We start from the raw sequence: 19,455 nt of genomic DNA, 5'->3' as shown, positions 1-19,455 counted from the left end.
CTGCCCCCTCCCTCAAATGCGCCCGGTCCCAGGCTCCTCCTCTCCCCCCTCACCCCCCCCACCAGTGTCTCCTGAATGCTGCTGAACAGCTGTTCTGCAGTATACAGGAAGCACTGGGAGGGAGGGAGGGGGAGAAGTTGGGGCTGCAGACCCAAGTTTGAGAACAGCTGTAATAAATCATTTTAAAAAAATCAGTTGTTGAGAAGCTGTAAAATTTGTCAATTAAATGTATTTTTATTGTACTCCCTAAGACTCCAGTCCTGCCACAATATTCCTGTAGGTGTAACGGCTGACCTGTTCAGATCCTGTTGCAGCAATGGGGTCAATTCTAGTTTTTTTATTTGTTTTTTTTTTTGTTTTTTTTTTAAGTCCTGCTATATAGAAAGAGTATTTGTTACTCTTTATATGCTATTTGCCCTGTGAAAAGAAATAAACAATTTATAGCCATATGAAGAACATATGGAAAAATAGAAATTAAAGAGAAACCTGATAAGATGGCCTCCAATTTTAAGACTGATGGGGAGTTCTGAAAAAATGTCACAGAACTGAATCAGAGCAGGTACTGGGCTCAGCACTCTTAATGTATAGGGGCTCAGGGATTCTGAGCAGTTTGCTATCCTGGAACGCTGAATGGAGAAAATAGAATCTATCCAGGTACCTGGAGCAGCTGAACATCTATGGTTTAGATAGGATGCATTGGAAAAAAAATATCAGTTCAGTTTTATATAAATGACAGTAGATTTTTTGATTGCTGAAATGAGTTAGTTTTATGTATTCATAATAAATGTATCTAACATTTTGCACTGTAGATGATGGTGTTAGATCTGTGCATGAAATAGTTATATACAGTGTTTTAAATCCTACCTGTATATGCTTTAAATCTAGCTTAATGTAAGTGATTCAGGTAGTGCTCCTCTTTTGAGTTATAATGTCAACAGTCAGGATTGATGACAAGCCTGTGTAATGTAGCTTTTACCAAAAACCTGCAGAGAGTAGGAGGCTGTCAGTAAAATATCAGTGGTGGTTTAGGGATTTTTTTTTGAAGTCGTCATGAACTAACTACTAATGGGTAGCTTTCTTTGATAGCTCGTTTATAATTGAGTGCGGATAGATGAAAATCAAACACAAAGGGAACTCAATTTTATCATTAATTTTGACTTTGTTTAACAGATTTCTGGGCACCACAGCAGCCTTCCTAATTTGTCTGTGTATGATGAAGGAACTAATCATATACAGCTCAGGGAACAAATAACATAAGTTTTTTCTCTGAGAAGGTCACCTTCAGAGAGAAGTGCTAGCAAAACACTTCGCCTCCCCCTCTCCCCCGCTTCTTTTCCCTTTCTTACCTTCCACCCAAAGAAATATTGACTCTCCACAGGATGCAGCTTTCATACTTAATCGTGGAACAGTCGTGATCTGGCTACTTAGTATCTACATTTGGTATTTGTTTTAAGATACTTGTTAAGATGTATTTTTTCACTAAGCCAAATTTTGGATTTTTAATGCAATCGAATAGTTTAAGGGTTCCATAGGCCTAAATACACAACCCTCAGTAATGTTAAGGGCTACCTGCAGAAAGAGGGGTGTGCTTAAATAGTTTGTGCCGAATACTCTCGGTAGCTATGATTATAAATGCCTAAGAAATATAGATCTACCCTGTTTACTTAATGAAAGCAGGCATGTACAGGAAAAGAGAGCTAACTGCAAAGAACCTTTTCAAAACTTGTTTATAATTTTTAGCAACATATTGGTTCTTTTAGTAGTAGAACTCTATACTCCATGTAGGACTGTCCCCCATTTCATTTAAACTACACAGGATCAGCCAAATGGGGGTTGTGTTGAAGCCACCTACAACAAATTAACCAGGTTTAACTTTTGACACTGTACTAGATGCTGTTGTGGCTGACCACTGCTGACTGGGAATCCCCAGAGTGTAGTGATAGCTCTCTCAAGATTGGTAAGTCTATAGGAAGTCAGACCTTAGGTGCGCCTAGAAAAGTTTCCATGTAGATGCTGCAAGACATCATGGTAGTAGGCTGGTACTAAACCGATGCCCTGGCATCATGACAGGATGGTGTACTATTGGAGGTGACACCTTTTGCATAAAATGAAAACCAAGTCCTGCTCACTTGTGGCCAGAAGATGGGAAGGGAACAGGCTACCAGGGCCGTGTGTGAGGTCTAGGAGGGGATGGGGTGAGGATTGCACTTGTTCGCCCTGTCCGCTGCTGCTACAGATGCTCTGGCAGTTGCCAGTACAGTGTGTGCTCCTGCTGCTGTGGTGACAGCATAAATCCAGTATTTTAGAATATACCTCTTGGGATGTTATTTTGGCAGGTTGCCAATTTTCTTGAGCCACACAACTCAGAGAAGGGAGATGGTGGTTTTAAGAAATTAACTGTCACATCTGAATAGACTGTAATAGACTAATCAAAATATGTCTCTTGCTGCGGGACTTTGTGCCTACTGAATTTCAGAGGTCTTCTGTAAACAAGGTGTTGGGAGTGTCCTCCCAAAAGTCAATCTTTGATGATGGAATCTGATAATTTAGGCAACTTAAATATAGGAGTCACTATCCGTGCACCCTGTATTAAAATTATTCTAGGTCTCTCTGCTAAGGATAAGTTTAACAATGAAGGAATCTAGATTTCCTGTGACTTATGATCCTCTTTTCTGATTGTGTAGCTTCAGATTTAATATAAAATACAAAAGCCCCCTTAAATGACTTACCTTACTACTCTTCTGATGTACAGTACTGTGTGTTCAGTGGGGATGACTGGGTTTTGGAGCAAATTGTCTTTATGGAAAAACCAGGGGGCCCTATAATGAATATTATATTTTTTTAGTTTTAATTTATTTTGCGTTAGTGAAGGGGGTTTGGGGGAAGGATCTTCAAATATGATTTGAGGAGTTAGGCAATCCACATGTGCCAACAGATTCAGTTTTTTAGGAGAGGCTATTAACTGGTTAAAGTTGTCAGATTCTGGCAAGATAGAGAATGATAGGCCAAAGAGAGTATTGAGCTTTTTGTAGGGGAGGAAAATACCTGCAATATTCTGAAGGGTCCTTCCACATCTCTGATATCCTGGGATCTGGATTAATGTTAACTTTTTAAAACTTATTTCATCCTCCACTTTTTCAGGAGTTTGTGAGTTGGAAAATAGGGGGTATTAGATCATTATGGTTACTTGATGATCGTTCTAATGGCAGTGCAGTTAAGATTTAAGTGTTTGTGTGGAATATTTATCTGAGGCACACGAGTGAGGTGTTAATACATAAGATATGTCATAATTGTATTTAGAAGTTCCTGTTCCTCCTGAAATGGCTTAAAACAGTTATTGTGACTCTAACTCGTATAATTCTGTATCTCATTCCAAAGGTTGTTTTTGAAAAATACCTTCAAGCTATTATATATGCAAGAATTTGTTTATCTCTAACATGCCAGAAGCAAATTTCTGACCCTAAATCTGCCATTGTGATGGTGACTTAGTTTGTTAAAACTAACTGATTTATTTTCTCTCACAACTATTCCAGGGACTACAAGTTCCCCAGGTTTTTACTTGTTTGATATTGAAGTCAGGATTATGATAAACAATTAAGGAGTCAGAATTTATAAATTGGTTAGTCTCTAAGGTGCCACAAGTACTCCTTTTCTTTTTGCGAATACAGACTAACACGGCTGTTACTCTGAAACCTAGAATTTTTAAAGGCTCTGTAGAAAGATGCTAGTTCTGCAATATATATCTGTTTGTAAAGAGACCATTATCTTCACTGAAAATCAACAAGTCGCATCTTGTGAAGCCACTGTTTATGCAGCATATTGTGTTATATAGTAGGCATCTTCTATACAGTTTATGTAATCTTCTGATTTGTATCTTGTGGGCCCAGGTGAGTCTATGTTGAAGACAATGGGGCAGAGATTGGAGAAGTGCTGCCATTTTTAATAGTACAATTTGTGCTGTAGTTCTCAAGATTCAGACACTATATCTGAGTTCCCTGTAGTGTTTATGTACTGTACTTCAGATCTACATAAATTATTTTTTCTATAGAAAATTAGTCTCTGCATCTTTCCATTTAATATAGCATAGTTTGGTTATAAGATTTTTTCTATGGATTTTATTGGTATATTTTTTTAGACCACAAAAATGAAGCCACACAAGTGAAACTAATAATACAAAAGTAAAATAAATGAATAAATAGAGAAGTTACCTTATTCAAGTAAATTACTGAAATATATTTTTCGGTGCCTCATTTCAATAAAAGCACGCATTTAATTTACAAATGGAGTTATATCTCCCTCTTTTGGAAAACCAAGGCATGACCTGTTTGAGATTCTCTTTTGTTCCTTTGATACGTTTTTGTTGTATAAGAGCAGATAAATACAAAGTCCTCTTGAGCAGATATTAGAGTATTCATAATTAGTACAAATGCTAATGATTAGCAACATTTATAAAATGTATATCGATAACAAGGTTAAAAAGACACCAGGAGACTATTTTAACACATTAAATTTCCATATTGAATTTATACATATTTTTTTTTAAAAAGTAAGAAATTGACCTCTTGTACCCAATAGTTAATGGTTTTTTTTTTTAAAGTTAAACTTGTCTGTTCCCCCCACCACCCCCCGCCCATCCTTCTCCTCAACACACACTATTGCTTGGGGTTTGTTTGCAGGACTTCATCTGGTTAACTTTTATGTTTTAATCAAGATCTTGTGAGTAGAGAGTTTGGGGAGGGAGAACTTCAGTGAATTAGGTTGAGATTTGGACAAATGTGACTATGTAAACTTTTTTTAGAAGTTCTATCTAAATTTCAAACTATGTAGAAGTTTGAACACATCCCTTTATTCAGACTGCATCAAGTCTAAGGTAGTTCCTCTTATTCTATTTTGAGACTGAGTAGGAAAACTAAACACTCCACAGCTACCTACCGGAAGTGGGTTATTTCACTCTATTTAGGTCAGTTTTATGAACTTAAATCAACTTGAAGCACATTTTTTGTCTCATTTTCTTCTGTCTGAGTTAATTGGCCTGTGCTGTTGCTCAGAAATCAAAACAACTGATTTATAGCCCACATATAGAATCCATTTTTATGTATGAGCTGTGGGTGGAGGATAGTGATGGTCAAATATCAATTTCCTGTGCTTTTAAAAGCTTGTTCACTGCTCATCTATCTACTGGAAATAGGAAAAGGCCAGTACTGCTCAAGAAGGAAAACCAAGCTTTATATGTGGTCTGTTGAGTAATGGGGGAACTAAAGAGCTAAGGAGAGGAGTCTCCACAGTGGCTACAGAACTTTCTGCTTTTATTTCTTTAGTGAATTGAAGTGGCCAGATGGAGAAAGATGAGCAACATAGAGGAAAATGGGGAACGGGCACTCCTCAGATTACAATGCTGACTGAGGTAGAGCAGTAGCAATGTATATTATTAAAAGTATATATTTGAACTGGAATTGCATTTCTTAAAACTAAACCTTCAGCCAGGATTTTACTGCTTTTGATCTCCAACTGATTTGGTATTTATATGCTTTACCTACCTAGGCTGGCAGAGACCAAATTCTGATAAACTTAGTCTCCTGCTCTTGACAAGTTTACTTTATTCTAAGTAAATAATTATTTGTCATGAATATAGAAATGGTCAGCCTTGCTATACCCTATAATACAGCAATATCTCATGAAGAAAAAATCTTTTTGTCAGCTTTCTCCTTCCCTCCTTTAGCACAATCACTGACTTAAGGAAGTGGGAGAGGGAACACTTTATTCTGCAAAAACATGGTGTTTTTATAATATAAAAAAAACTGGCTGGTTTGTTACAAAGCCTATCTTAAACTTTCCAAAAGAGGGTTTTATGGGCACGTTCCTGCTGTTTGAAGGCAATACTATGTTTTTAGTAGTCTGATCATGCTTATTTTCAGATCAGGTTTATCTGTTTGAGGTATGTGCTTTCTAAATGCAAAGCCAAGCTGTTGTGGTTTCTGTATTCAGATAATCTTGTCTCATAAATACACACATGTGAAGCTAATGGAATGCTATAAATTCTAGAATATAGAGATAATAGCTTCTTATTTACTGTCCTTGTAAATAACTCATTGACATTTGCATATTTATATTAAAGCTGGGTCCACTCTATCATTATGCTAAATATTGTTAGTCTGTGATGGCCAATTTATTTTAGTCACTGGCTAAAAAGCCACATTTACCAACAATCATTTCAAGTGTTCTCAAGCTATAAAAGTAATGAAATAATACAGTGTTTCAGAGCAGCTAATTTATTAGCTTGTTTTTGGAAATCTCCAAGTCAATTGTCTCCACTATTTTTTCTGAATTGCTTTCTTTTTCTTTTTTCATTCTGTGTTACAAACCACAATATAGTTTGAAACAGATTTGCTGAATTGCAAATGTACGAATCTTCGATAATTCCTGAAATTTTGTAGAGGATATGTTGAACATACTGGCTCTCAAGTACAAATAGTCCACAAGACCTCAGTGGCAGTAGCTCTCTATTTTCAAGTATTTCTTTTCCTGTCCTCCTTGCATTCAAGCCCATATCCTCTACAGTGAAAAGTCTGTGGCAGAAGCAGATTAATTTATTCCATTCTAGCATTTAAAGGGATATGGTTCACTTGAAAATTACATTTCCTAAGGAAAACTTGGCATGTACTGTTAAAAGTAACCTAAAGTTACTGGAATAGAAAGATTAGAAGGGGGGGGGGAATATCTTGTGCATAATCTGTTTCACTTGCATTGCACTTGCACTGCTCTCTGGGAGAAGTTAATCACATGCACGTTCTTCTCTAGGTAGTGCAGTAGCAGCAACATTGAAATTGAAAAGGCAGTATGCAGATGCAAACACATGGAGATGAGGTGGGACTGAGCATATGTTGGGTTGGCCAGAAGAGAAACACCTATACATCACAGGAGAGTAGAGGAATTCTTGTAATGTTGGGGCCAGGGAGCAGAGAATCGAGGCATATTATTGAAAGAGTGCTCTATAAATTAAAAAAAATAAAAATTAAGACGTAGTCTACATCTTTTTCATCAGTGAAGCTTCTTTAATCTGTAATCCTTTTATTTTCTTATTGCTGCAACTTTAATCCTTCTCATAACAGTAATAATACAATTGCCATCCGATGTTGGTAGATGTGCTCAAACAAAGTTATTCTTGTTTGAGTTCAATCTCAAATTCTATGCATTAACAAAACCTTCAATATTTCAATGTTTATACAGAATTCAGTAAATATATATAGACTAGTTATCTAACACAACCTACGTTACAGTGCAACTATTTACTGTAAAAAGAACAGGAGTGCTTGTGGCACCTTAGAGACTAACCAATTTATTTGAGCATAAGCTTTCATGGGCTACAGTCCACTTCATCGAATGCCTAGAATGGAACATATAGTAAGATGAAGAGATGCTAAAGAAGTTCCAGCAAGCTAACCTGTGACAGGGTTGTGCCGGATGGCTACGGAGAGTAATAGAAGGCAGATATATTAGCCCCAGGTTAAGTAAGTCCCTTTTCCCTGGGTAAGGTAACAGGGAAGGTTCCAGAATAATCGGGAACCTTCTGGAGACAATTAAGACAGGCTGATTAGAACACCTGCAGCCAATCAAGAAGCTGCTAGAATCAATTAAGGCAGGCTAATCAGGGCACCTGGGTTTAAAAAGGAGCTCACTTCAGTTTGTGGTGTGCGTGTGAGGAGCTGGGAGCAAGAGGCATTAGGAGCTGAGAGTGAGAACGCGGACTGTTGGAGGACTGAGGTGTACAAGCATTATCAGACACCAGGAGGAAGGTCCTATGGTGAGGATAAAGAAGGTGTTGGGAGGAGGCCATGGGGAAGTAGCCCAGGGAGTTGTAGCTGTCACACAGCTGTTCCAGGAGGCACTCTAGACAGCTGCATTCCACAGGCCCCTGGGCTGGAACCCGGAGTAGCGGGCGGGCCCAGGTTCCCCCCAAACCTCCCAACTGCTGGTCAGACACAAGAGGAGTTGACCTGGACTGTGGGTTCACAAAAACGGCCAAACTGAGGGCTGCAGTGAAGCACCAAGGTGAGCAAATCCGCCAATAAGCGCAAGACCCACCAAGGTAGAGGAGGAACTTTGTCACAACTGGTGTCAGAAGTGGGATCTGGTGTCCACAGCATGGCGGAAGAAGGAGGGTGTTTGGGGGGAGAAGGAAGAGGGTTTGTTTTTTTTTTTTTTTACCACAATGGAGGAGGTAGTGCGGGCACTGATACAAGCCATGGCTGCCCAGCAGGAGGCTACCCATGTCCAGGCAGCTGCCCAACAGGAGGCAGTGCGGCTGCATCAAGAGACTAATCGCCTGCTGATGGACCAGGCTGCTCAAGACTGGGCTATGTTGCGGGAACTGGTAAACCAGGTAAAGGCCCTTACAGAGCTGAACCACGGCCATGATGAGACGCAGATCATAGGGGCCAGCAACTGGCTGCAGAAAATGACGCGGGAGGATGATGTAGAGGCATACCTCCTGGCCTTTGAGAGGACAGCCCTGCGGGAGGCTTGGCCCCAAGAACAGTGGTCTAGCATCCTCACTCCATTCCTGTGTGGGGAGGCCCAGAAGGCCTACTATGATTTGGCTGAAGAGGCTGTGGCAGACTACCCCCAGCTGAAAGCAGAGATCCTGGCCAGATCTGGGGTAACAACCACAGTGCGGGCCCAACGTTATCATGAGTTGAGGTACCAGGAAAACAAAACCCCACGGTCCCAATTATATGACCTCATCCATCTCGCACGGAAGTGGTTACGAGCTGAGTCCCAGAGTCTGGAGGAGATACTAGTAGAAGTTCTTGTCATCGATCGGTACATGAGAGGACTACCGCCAGACCTTCGCGCCTGGGTAAGCCAGAACGAACCCTCCACCTACGATGAGATTGTCGTGCTGGTAGAAAGGCGAAGGACGGTGAGGGAGTTGACCTGACCAGTTAAGGAAGAAGCACCCCGGGTTAAACTAGCAGCACCAAGCCCTAGAGCTCGTGTGACTGGGCCACCAGGAGGAGCCCAGGTGGAAAAAGAGAGGGGCTGAAGGCCCACCAGAAGCCACAAAGAGTTGGAGCACTGAGGGGGAAGAGCTTTGTGATGTTAGACTACCCAAACCAAGAGTCCGGGGAACGCCTAGGACTCCATACAGATGTTACGCCTGCGGGGAGTGGGGATACATAGCTGCACAGTGTCCCAGTGCCGAGGAGCCTATGCAGTGTAACCTGGGGAACTGGGCAGACCCATGCTCCCTAATCCACCTTGTGGGGGGGTCTCACTAACCCCACATATATACACCAGACCAGTGAAGCTAAATGGGGTAGAGAACACAGAACTGGTTGATTCGGGGAGTGCTATCACTCTTGGCTCGGGAAGTGTAGTCAGCCACTGTGGGCTAAGCGTACGGGGATAACATGCATCCATGGGACAGTTGGTTATTACCCCACCATCCCAGTAAAAATCGAGATTCAGGAGAATACTACTGAGGTAGCAGCAGGTGTAGTCCCTAAACTCCCATACCCGGTGCTCATAGGAAGGGACTTCCCAGGGTTTGGAGACTTACTCCTGGTAGGGGAATTGGAGAAAGGGGGAAGCTCTGAAGTAAGTGAGGCATCCACAGTAGACTGTCAACCCCCAATCTTCTCTGAAATATCCCCAGATTTGTAGTGATGATCTTTTGTAGTGATGATCAAGATGGTCCATTTAGAGAGTTGACGAGAAGGTGTGAGGATAATATTAAATATTAATAATAAATAATAAAATAATATTTCTCCTGCTGATAATAGCTCATCTTAATTAGCCTCTTACTCCATCTTTTCATGTTCTCTGTATGTATTGTGACAAAGTTCCCCCTCTGCCTTGGTGGGTCCTGCGCTTATTGGCGGATTTGCTTGCCTCCGAGATTCACGACCACCTCAATTTGACCACTTTTGCTAATGGCTCAAACCTGCTGTTCACTCAGCTAACCTCATCACTGGCCAGCATGGGGAAAGGGAGGAGAACAATCCCCGCAGTCTCTGCTGACCCACCCAGTGCGTCGGGGGATAGGCCATGGACCTTCCCCTCTAGTGGGACCCACAGTCCAGGTCACCTCCTCCTGTCTCAAATACGGAGTTGAGGAGCATGGGGGGAACCCGGGCCCACCCTCTACTTCGGGTTCCAGCCCAGGGCCCTGTGGATTGCAACTGTCTACAGTGTCTCTTGTAAAGGCGCGTGACAGCTACAACTCCCTGTGCTACTTCCCCATGGCCTTTCCCGTGGCCACGTTCTTTACCCTCACTGCAGGATCTTCCTCCTGAAGCCTGATCACGCTTGTACTCCTCAGTCCTCCAGCAGCACGCCTTCTCACTCCCTGCTCCTTGCACACACACCCCTAACTGATGGGAGATCCTTTTTAAACCAAGTGTCCTGATTAGTCTGCCTGCCATAATCGATTGTAGTATGTTCTTAATTGGCTCCAGGTGTCTTAATTAGCGTGCCTGTCTTAATTTGTTCCAGCAGGTTCTTGATTGCTCTAGTGCAGCCCTGCTCTGGTCACTCAGGGAACAGAAAACAGTTCATCCAGTGGCCAGTATATTTGCCTTCTACCAGACTCCTGTACCCCACTGGTCCGGATCTAATACTGTGTGTGTGTGTGTGTGTGTATATATATATATATAAAATATATAATCTTCTTACTATATGTTCTATTCTATGCATCCGATGAAGTGGGCTGTAACCCACGAAAGCTTATGCTCAAATAACTTTTAGTCTCTAAGGAGCCACAAGTACTCCTGTTCTTTTTGTGGATACAGACTAACACGGCTGCTATTCTGAAACCTGTTTACTGTATTTATGAGTGCTGGCTATATGGTGTGAAGGAGCAATTCCTGAGTGTTTAGAAAGGTTAGTTCAGTAATCTTTGTTTTGGCAAGACTATTAGTAGAAGTACAAAATATTTTCAGTGACTAAGCTAGAGTTCTAAGGAAATCCTTATACTGTAACTGCTAACAAACATTAGCCATTGTGTCTTGTCCTTAGCTATAAAAGTTGATAATGCCAGCAAGTATGCAGCAGTATCTGTCCCAGTTAATGTATTGTGTCAGCATACCCTCTGCTTTTCAGGATACATATTTCCTGCAATGATACCTTCATTAGAAAAAGATATGTATACATAGCACACTGAAACCTAGTTTGTGGGATCTGGGGTTGTGAACGTGATTTTCCAAGTCAGTGCTTGAACGTTCACTTTGCATAAACATAAGTTTACAGTTGTTGGACTCTGGTCTCATAGTTGTGCTAATATGTCCATATTGTACTACACAGACCTTCTGATTTGGGTCTGTGGCTTAACCTGCGTTCACACTGCAGAATGACAGGGCTTGGACTGACGTAACCACAGGGCTGTAAGGAACAGCAGGTCTAGACTCGGAGTTTGTAGGTTCCCTGGGTGGCAGCCACCTCCGCCTTGCTACCTAACTGCTCTGTGGTTAGTAGATAAGCCTTATTGTTTTTGTGCTATTTGTTAACTGTGTGTTTGAATAAAGCCATGGCTGACCCTTTAAATGGTGTGATACCGCATAATGTTCCCCTTTCTGTAGTTCTTGATCAAACTTAAAAAAAAGGCTGGGGTAGATGGAATGCTGAGAGTATTAAATATATGAATTCCTTTGGAACTACTCAAGCACATATTTTAATTACTTAAAATTATTATTAGTTAACATTTTACATCGAAGTATGCCTGATGTGTGTGTTTTGGATGGGACAAACTTAGTTCATTTGTAAATAATTGCACACTAAATTGCCTTTTAAAAAAAAATGTATTCCTCTGTTGCTATAATGTATGTGATAGCCACTTAACTTTGCATTCTTTGGGATAGAGATTGTCTTCCTCTGTTGGTTTGTAAAGTTTTTTTCCACTCTGGGAAAAGGCAGTTGCTTTAATTATTTTGCAATATACAGTCTCATTCTGCATAATAGTGCACTTTAACACAACAATTTTCATCCCAGATCAAACTGCTGTGGTTGCAGTAGAAATGCCATACAAAGGATATTAATGATGTCACATTAACTGAAAGCCAAGTGGAACAGCTGCATCTTCTATTTGACAGTGAATATTCTAGTTATGAATTAGGACGAATATTTGGCTTTAGCCTTTATTTTCCAGGAATGTTTACCCTAGGCAAAATACCTCTCATGCTCAAAATTAGCCAGCCACATATACTCATATTTTCATTTTTAAAAGTGGTAGGTATGCTTTCCTCAGTGAGGAATGTGTGATTTGGTGAAAGGGGGAGGAAATTTTGCTGTGGAAATAAATGGTGAAAGTTTGTTTACTTCTGTTGGAAAAAAAATGAGAAATTTTGCATGTGCAATATGTTTCTCGAGTCAACAAGTCGACATAAATAATAATTTTTAAAGGTGCATGGTCCTTCACAGTGTGTATGTAAACAGACAAATGCCTATGCTTCCACCATTTATTTCAATATGCAATTCAGTACTCGAAGCTGTGCAGTTGTAAACTTGTTCTAACCTAAATATAGAACAGTAATTCTAGGTCTTATCCTTGTGTACCTAAAAAAGAATATGCGTTCTCTATTTAATTAGGTGTTTACATTGTTGCTTTTTAAATAGCATACCAGAAAAAATATTTTTGTGTTTGTATGTGGTTACTTTCTTTTAAAAACAACTACAAGATTATGTTTTTTAAAAGAGCAATCTAGCATCAAAATGCCCCAATGGGCTATATTAATGATGGTTCTGAGTGTGAGAGTGAGGCCCAAGGAATGATCTCACTATAAACTAAAAACCCATCCAAATGTAAAAGGGTCTTGTTTTGCTTCTTAAGTGGTCCTATCAAGTACACCAGGTTCCAGTCAACATTTACTTGTAACCTTTATAAACCAGAAGATACTCCTGAATATAGCCTGCAATTTCTCCAAATAGTGAAGAGTCTGTGTCCAAGTCTTCCACATCCCAGACAAGGGAAATCCTCTGATGGACTTGTTAAGCAGAAATTTTAGCAGAAAAGACAAAAAATGTCTTCCCTTAGATACAGACTTTTCTTTGTGCAATATTTCACTTGCTGGTGAATGGGTGAGGACTGTTGTGCTGACCCTATATCTGTTTATCTAGTATAACATCCAGCTCCTTTATCTTGTTCCAAATACTTAAGCTCTCTGGTGCCCCAAGCAGAATATGGAGCACCTGCACAATAAATTGCCTCTATGAAATGCCAGTTAATAAAGGGAGCGACTGTCTTCTACTCCAGCTTCGGAATGGGTCCAAAGTTTACTGTAATGCACTTTATATGGAAGTAATCAAGTCTCTAAGTGATAGTTGTGATTCTCTGTAATCAGTTTTTTTCCCCTGAGGAAAGTCATACTCTCTTTGCTCAGAGCACATTGAAAATGACTGTGACTACCTTTATCCTCAGTTACCCACGGTTTAATAAAACCACTCAAGTGTGCGCCTGTGTGACAAATAACAGAAATGCTTCCTCATTTGGGGGTGCTAAGATAATCCTTTATCAATTTATTCTAGTTGCTTCCTCCAACAGACAAATACTGTGGTCTTGTCAGGATTGAGCATCAACTAGCCAGCTCTCATTCAGACCACAGTTCATAGGTACTGGGTTATTTGTGTAACTGCACTTAGATTTTTTTTTTTCTAAGATTGGGACATGTGGGTCTTTATGCCCCAAACAATCTTCTAAGAGTTATGACCGTTATTAACATGGGTTCAGCTCCACTAGCATTAGGAGCATCATGAGTTGTTGTGTAAACTGGGCTCTGGATGTTTGTTATTTTTAATGCTGCTAGGTGTACTTGCTTATCCAATCAACATGGTATTAAGCTCCAGCTCAGTGCACAGTTCCATCATGTTGTTTAAAATGACAGCCGCAGCTGGTTCAGGCAACAGTAGGGGTTATAGTGCTGTTAACAATGGTGTGGCTAAATCAGATACAATAGGGGTAGGAAAATTTTAGAAAATGCCCCTCGTTGAGAAAGAGCCCTACTGAGGAAAATCATTTAGTGTGAGAGGCTAGACTTACGCTTTTTGATTACTTGTTAAGATAATTGCCCTTTTTAGGAGACTCTTCTCGCATCTGCAAAGTTAACTAAATTATGTGTCTTCTCTTCTTCAATAAATGTGCCCTTTTCACTAGAGCTAAGAGGTTTTTTATATCTTTGCATAATAATGTTAAAAGTCAAATTGTCCTAGAATAAAAGCTTAGAGCAAAAATGAATTAGATCAATAGTCTGCTCTCTTACCTCCTTCAAATATAAATCATTCATTTCAAGTTTTATAAAGCTGTGTAAAGATCAGAAACTTAAGTTGCTGTGCATTAGCACAGCCTGTATACAATTGCATGTTGAGAGTACTATGTGAGAAACAAATTTATTCTACATATTAAATATTTTGAAAAGCAATTTATTTACCTGTTGAGTACTCTAGATGTAAAGGTGTATAATTATCAACTAAGAAGCTTATCCATTCCCTTAAATAAATATTATTCCAATAGCTATTTCAGATGAAAGCAGCAGAGTTGGGGACTGAAGTGAGATGAGCTCTTCAGAAGAAATTTCTACAATCCTATTAACCCAGTGCATTCAATTAGTCTATTTTTTATATATGTGAAATTTGGCAAAAGCTAAATGATTTTTGGAATCTCCATGGTACTGAAATATAAAAAGCTGTAATGATTCCAAGTGCATGGAATATGTTTTGATGGTTAACTATGTTGTTTATCTAAATGTGTCATACAGTAGAACTAGCTAAGTGCCAAAGAATCTGGGTTAATGTGAATTTTAAGTATGAATCTAGTTTGTTTCTTTGAGCATTTTTCATTTCATAATTTGATCTAAATAAGCCATTTTACTAGATTTAAAATTAGTTTGACTATTACGTTTACCAAGCCCATTTTATCACCTCAAAGTTGATCTTTGTAATACTTTTGCATTCTCAGCTGGTGTTTTGGAAACCGAAAATTTGTGCAGTTCAAATAACTATTTGTTACTTGAAAATAAGTTGGATTCTCAAAATACATGGAATATCTAGCAGTTAGTTGATTGTTGCCTTTTCCTTCAGACATTTGTACTGGATATGTAATGTGATGGGTTAAGGACAAACCTGTGTGGTTGTGGTAACAGAAAATTATGCCACTTGAAGTCTTTTGAAAGCCCCAGTACATTTATATTGGAGAAGAATCTCATTACTGACAAACTCAAAGTAAAGAACTATGGAAGAAATAATTTGAATTATTCAGATGTTGTTGGGTTCTGTAATCGCTCAGACTGGACATTACTGTGGACAGCTCATTGAAACCTCAGCTCAATGTACAATGGTGGCCACAAAAAAGCCAACTAGGTTAGTCTGATTATAATTTTTTTAATATTTTCCATTCCAGTTTTTGTCATACAACATATTATTACATACAGTAATAAAACAATAGTATTCCAGGTGGAGGACATACCCCCATTTTTGGTCAACTTGTGTTTAAAAAAGACAGAAATATAGGGTATTTACTGGTCAAAAATTATTAGATGCATACAAAGACTTTTGTGCGAAGAGACTAAAAAAAAAATTGGCCACCTTTTATCTCCTATGTAACTAAAGGGGCTATTTTTAAAAAACAAACAATGAATGGTGTGAGAAAAGTAAGTGAGGTGCTTCATTTGCCTTTTCTTATAATACAAAAAACAAAACACCCAGTGTAGACACTTAGTGAAAGAGGAAGGTAACACATTTGAAACTGGAATACTGTCTCCTCACACACACACACACACACACACTGAGTTTAGCGAATGTGAACAACATGTATAGTCACGTATTACTAAAGACAAATTTATTAGGATTTAAAAAAAGGAGATTTATGTGTATAATGAGAACATCCAGAGTTACATTGATTAGGATTAAATATCTATTTTTCATAGGGCCTGCTTCAGGGTATATCAGTCAACCAACAACTGCAGGGGTGGTGAGGAAATTTTCTTGTGGCCAGGCTACTCCACCACTGTCTGCTACAGAACTTCTTGCTCCTTTCTCTGAAGCATCTGGTAGTGGCGCTGCTGTTGGACCACTAATCCAGTCTGGAAATTCCAGTGTCACCATAGTCCGTTCCATCCTCAGCTAAATGTCTGTTTTCAAATTATCTGGCCTGTTTCACAGACTTGCACTATGCCTCTGAACAAATGGGGACACGGTTAAGATGATCCTCCCATACCTGATCACCTATCCTTTGTTAGCTTCAACTAATATTAAACCATTTTCATTTACTCACTTTGCTACTCTTTCAAGCCCTAATAGTCTTGAAGCACTATGGCACATCCATAGCAGCAGCAGCGACACAGACAGGTGGCAAGAATCTGTGAGCTGCAATCCCATTTAATCTTAGGAGGCTCAACCTAATCCCTGGTGACTGACTGAGAGCCCAGTCAGTGTTTCCATCTACCCTCTCCTTCCCCCCCTTCCCCCCCACTTGTTAATATGGTGATGAAGTGGAACCTGCTCAATAACCTCTCTCTCTGTGCAGGAACAAGGCTATGGTTGCTAGGCAGGTAGCTCCTGAGGGCCTAAGAAAGACACCACCATAGATCAGGACATAACCACAGTATAGTCTTGGACTGGATGCCAACCTGGTCAGACTTGAAAAAGTTCAACATATGAGTTATTACTCTTTTACTCTGTTGAAAGGTCTTAACCTCTCTCCCACAACCATTGTCAAAATGGGTTCCAGACAGAATCCTCCTAGAAAGATGTGGGAGCAAATTACTTAATTACAAGCAAAATGCACATGTAAATAAATGCATGTGTAAAATACAAAAGCAGGTGGAAAATGTTGACCTTCAGGCTACTGAACTCCTGCAGTTTCAAGTAGTAGAGGCAAGGCTGTGGTTTTCCTACTTCATAGATGTCCACCTCTTGGCTGGAAAATCACATGTTCCAAGGTATCCTCCGAGGCCTAGAACCTCTGTAGTACTGTTTCCGTAGCCACCCCATTGCAGCATTATTCTTTCAGGATCTCCCGTTACTTTCCCGCTAATGCCTTGCTTAAATCTTACATCTCAGTCTCTTTCAGGAAGATTTTAAAGGTCCAGAATGTAAAGTAGTGCACACAAATTACTCCTGACAGCCTTAACTTGTTTGTTTTCATAGTGATGATGCTGTAGGACAGGCACTGTCTTTGCTTCCCCTCCCCCTCTCCTTATCCCCAGATGTATGGGAAAGCCAGGGAGTCCCCACTGTTTGTGCAAGATGTGGAGTGAAGGGCAACAGTGTTCTTCTTCTCTCTTCCTGTGACAGATTAGGTCCACAAATAGCAGGTTTTCTTTTCCTTTTACCCTGTCTGTGGCAGAGACATTGCCATGGGCTTGTGCTGTTCATAAGCAACTCTGATCTATACAATATCACTCCAACTTTCTTCTAAAATATAGAAGAGCTATATAAGAGCTAGGAATCATTATTAAAAAGGAATTTATGAAGGTAATATCCAAAAGAATAGCTGATGGATTTTTATTGGTCATCAGCATTTTTAATGACATTGGTATTTCTGTTTTTCTGTTTGTCTGCAAATGGAGGAATGGGGGCCCACATATAGTCCCTTCCTTGGGGGGCGGGGTGTGTGTGTGTGTGTGTGTGTGTGTGGAGTAGAGTATAGAGGGTACATAGTTCCTGGCATGAAAGAGGGGAAAGAAGAGAGCTACAAGGAATCCCAGAAATAGAGAGAGATGGGAGATGGCACAGAGAGAGCTGGTGGGGGGAATGGAGGAATGCAAGGAACCCCTTGATGCGTGCAGTGTGCTCTGCCTACAGAAGCTACAAACTGTGAAACCCCCTAGTTTCATTTTTTGTTAATCTTCTAATACAGGGTTTCTCACTAGATGTGTTCCTATTTCTGTTCCATCTGCTGTGCTAAACCCATCTTTGTATGGAATGATGACAAAGCTGCATTTTTATTTTATGTTCAAAGAATCCAGTAATGTAGAATGCCACAGTTGTCTTCTAGTTTATAGGAAAATCTGGCTAATTTTTGTTAACACGGTTATGCTGTATGAATTAACATGAGAATCTTTTCTCCTCTGGCGCTCCTATCATTGAGAACAGACTTCCGTTTCTGTACGGGTGCTTGTATACACATGACATTATAGGTTTCAGAGTAACAGCCGTGTTAGACTGTATTCGCAAAAAGAAAAGGAGTACTTGTGGCACCTTAGAGACTAACCAATTTATTTGAGCATGAGCTTTCGTGAGCCGATGAAGTGAGCTGTAGCTCACGAAAGCTCATGCTCAAATAAATTGGTTAGTCTCTAAGGTGCCACAAGTACTCCTTTTCTTTTTACATGACATTATAGTGATTTCTTATGTCTTCATTTTATTTTCTAGGTGGTGATCCGTAGTAAAAATGGAGAGATTCTCTACCGTATTTCACCTTGGGCCAAATATGTAGCACGCGTAGATAGAAATGTGAATTATGATTGGATACACTGGGAACCACCACTGCCATATCTAGTAAGGCTTATTTTATATTTCAAAAGCTTTTAGAAGTGCATGCAAGGCATGTTTTATGATGTGATTTCTGTCATGTCACAATCCTTTTATTTTTATTTTTTGGGGTGCGTTCTAATTATAACACGAGTTACTTTGCACATGGTGTATCAATATTATAGTTAAGCATGAGAAGACATTTCCATTGTAAGCGCCTATTTTAATGCACTTATTGTTTTTTGAAAAAAATGTACTTGAAATCTACTGGTCTGCAGACCAAGCCCTAAAGCCATACTAAAAAAAAGATGTTCTGCCGTGCCCACATGGACCTGTCCCCTGCAGTTTAAAGGAATATGTGGGAGCATACTGCTCAGTGAATGCTGTTTGGCTGATCAACTTACTCTTCAGTATTGTTTTAAGTGTAATGTACTATTTGTGTCTTTTGCTTTTGTTTTTTCCTATCTTGATTTCACGCAGTTATTCTCATAATTGATCAGTGTCTTTTTTCCAGTGTTGTCATCAGTTTATCACTTCCCTGAGCCCCTTAAGTGCTGAAGAGTGTTGGATATTATATTTTCCCCCCTAGCCTCTGTTCTTAGCCTCTCTTCAGCAGCAGAATGAAATGAGTCTTATTCTTTTCAGGTTTCAGAGGAACAGCCGTGTTAGTCTGTATTCGCAAAAAGAAAAGGAGTACTTGTGGCACCTTAGAGACTAACCAATTTATTTGAGCATGAGCTTTCGTGAGCCACAGCTCACTTCATCAGATGTTTACCGTGGAAACTGCAGCAGACTTTATATACACACAGAAATCATGAAACAATACCTCCTCCCACCCCACTGTCCTGCTGGTAATAGCTTATCTAAAGTGATCAACAGGTGGGTATCTCTGCTGTCTGCAGGGTTCTCAATAGCTGTAGTGAAAACTCACAATGATTGGTCAGTTTTCACTTTGCTATGGTAGAGTGTGAACTTAGTAAGAACACCACATGTAGG

At 39.9% G+C, this 19,455-nt stretch overlaps 1 protein-coding gene across 3 annotated transcripts in view; it reads left to right on the top strand.

Annotated features, from left to right (window-relative positions):
- The window catches only part of GBE1 (1,4-alpha-glucan branching enzyme 1), a 281,100-nt gene that overhangs the window by 110,036 nt on the left and 151,609 nt on the right, over positions 1–19,455 (top strand). For all 3 annotated transcript variants that reach the window (XM_048868880.2, XM_048868889.2, XM_075117745.1), the window contains one exon: positions 18,361–18,486. In XM_048868880.2, the coding sequence (XP_048724837.2) occupies positions 18,361–18,486 (126 nt within the window). The remainder of the gene's footprint in view (positions 1–18,360; positions 18,487–19,455) is intronic.

The sequence above is a fragment of the Caretta caretta genome, chromosome 1 (assembly GCF_965140235.1).
Source record: "Caretta caretta isolate rCarCar2 chromosome 1, rCarCar1.hap1, whole genome shotgun sequence".
Taxonomy (NCBI): domain Eukaryota; kingdom Metazoa; phylum Chordata; order Testudines; family Cheloniidae; genus Caretta; species Caretta caretta.
This window is presented reverse-complemented; position numbering and strand designations above follow the sequence as displayed.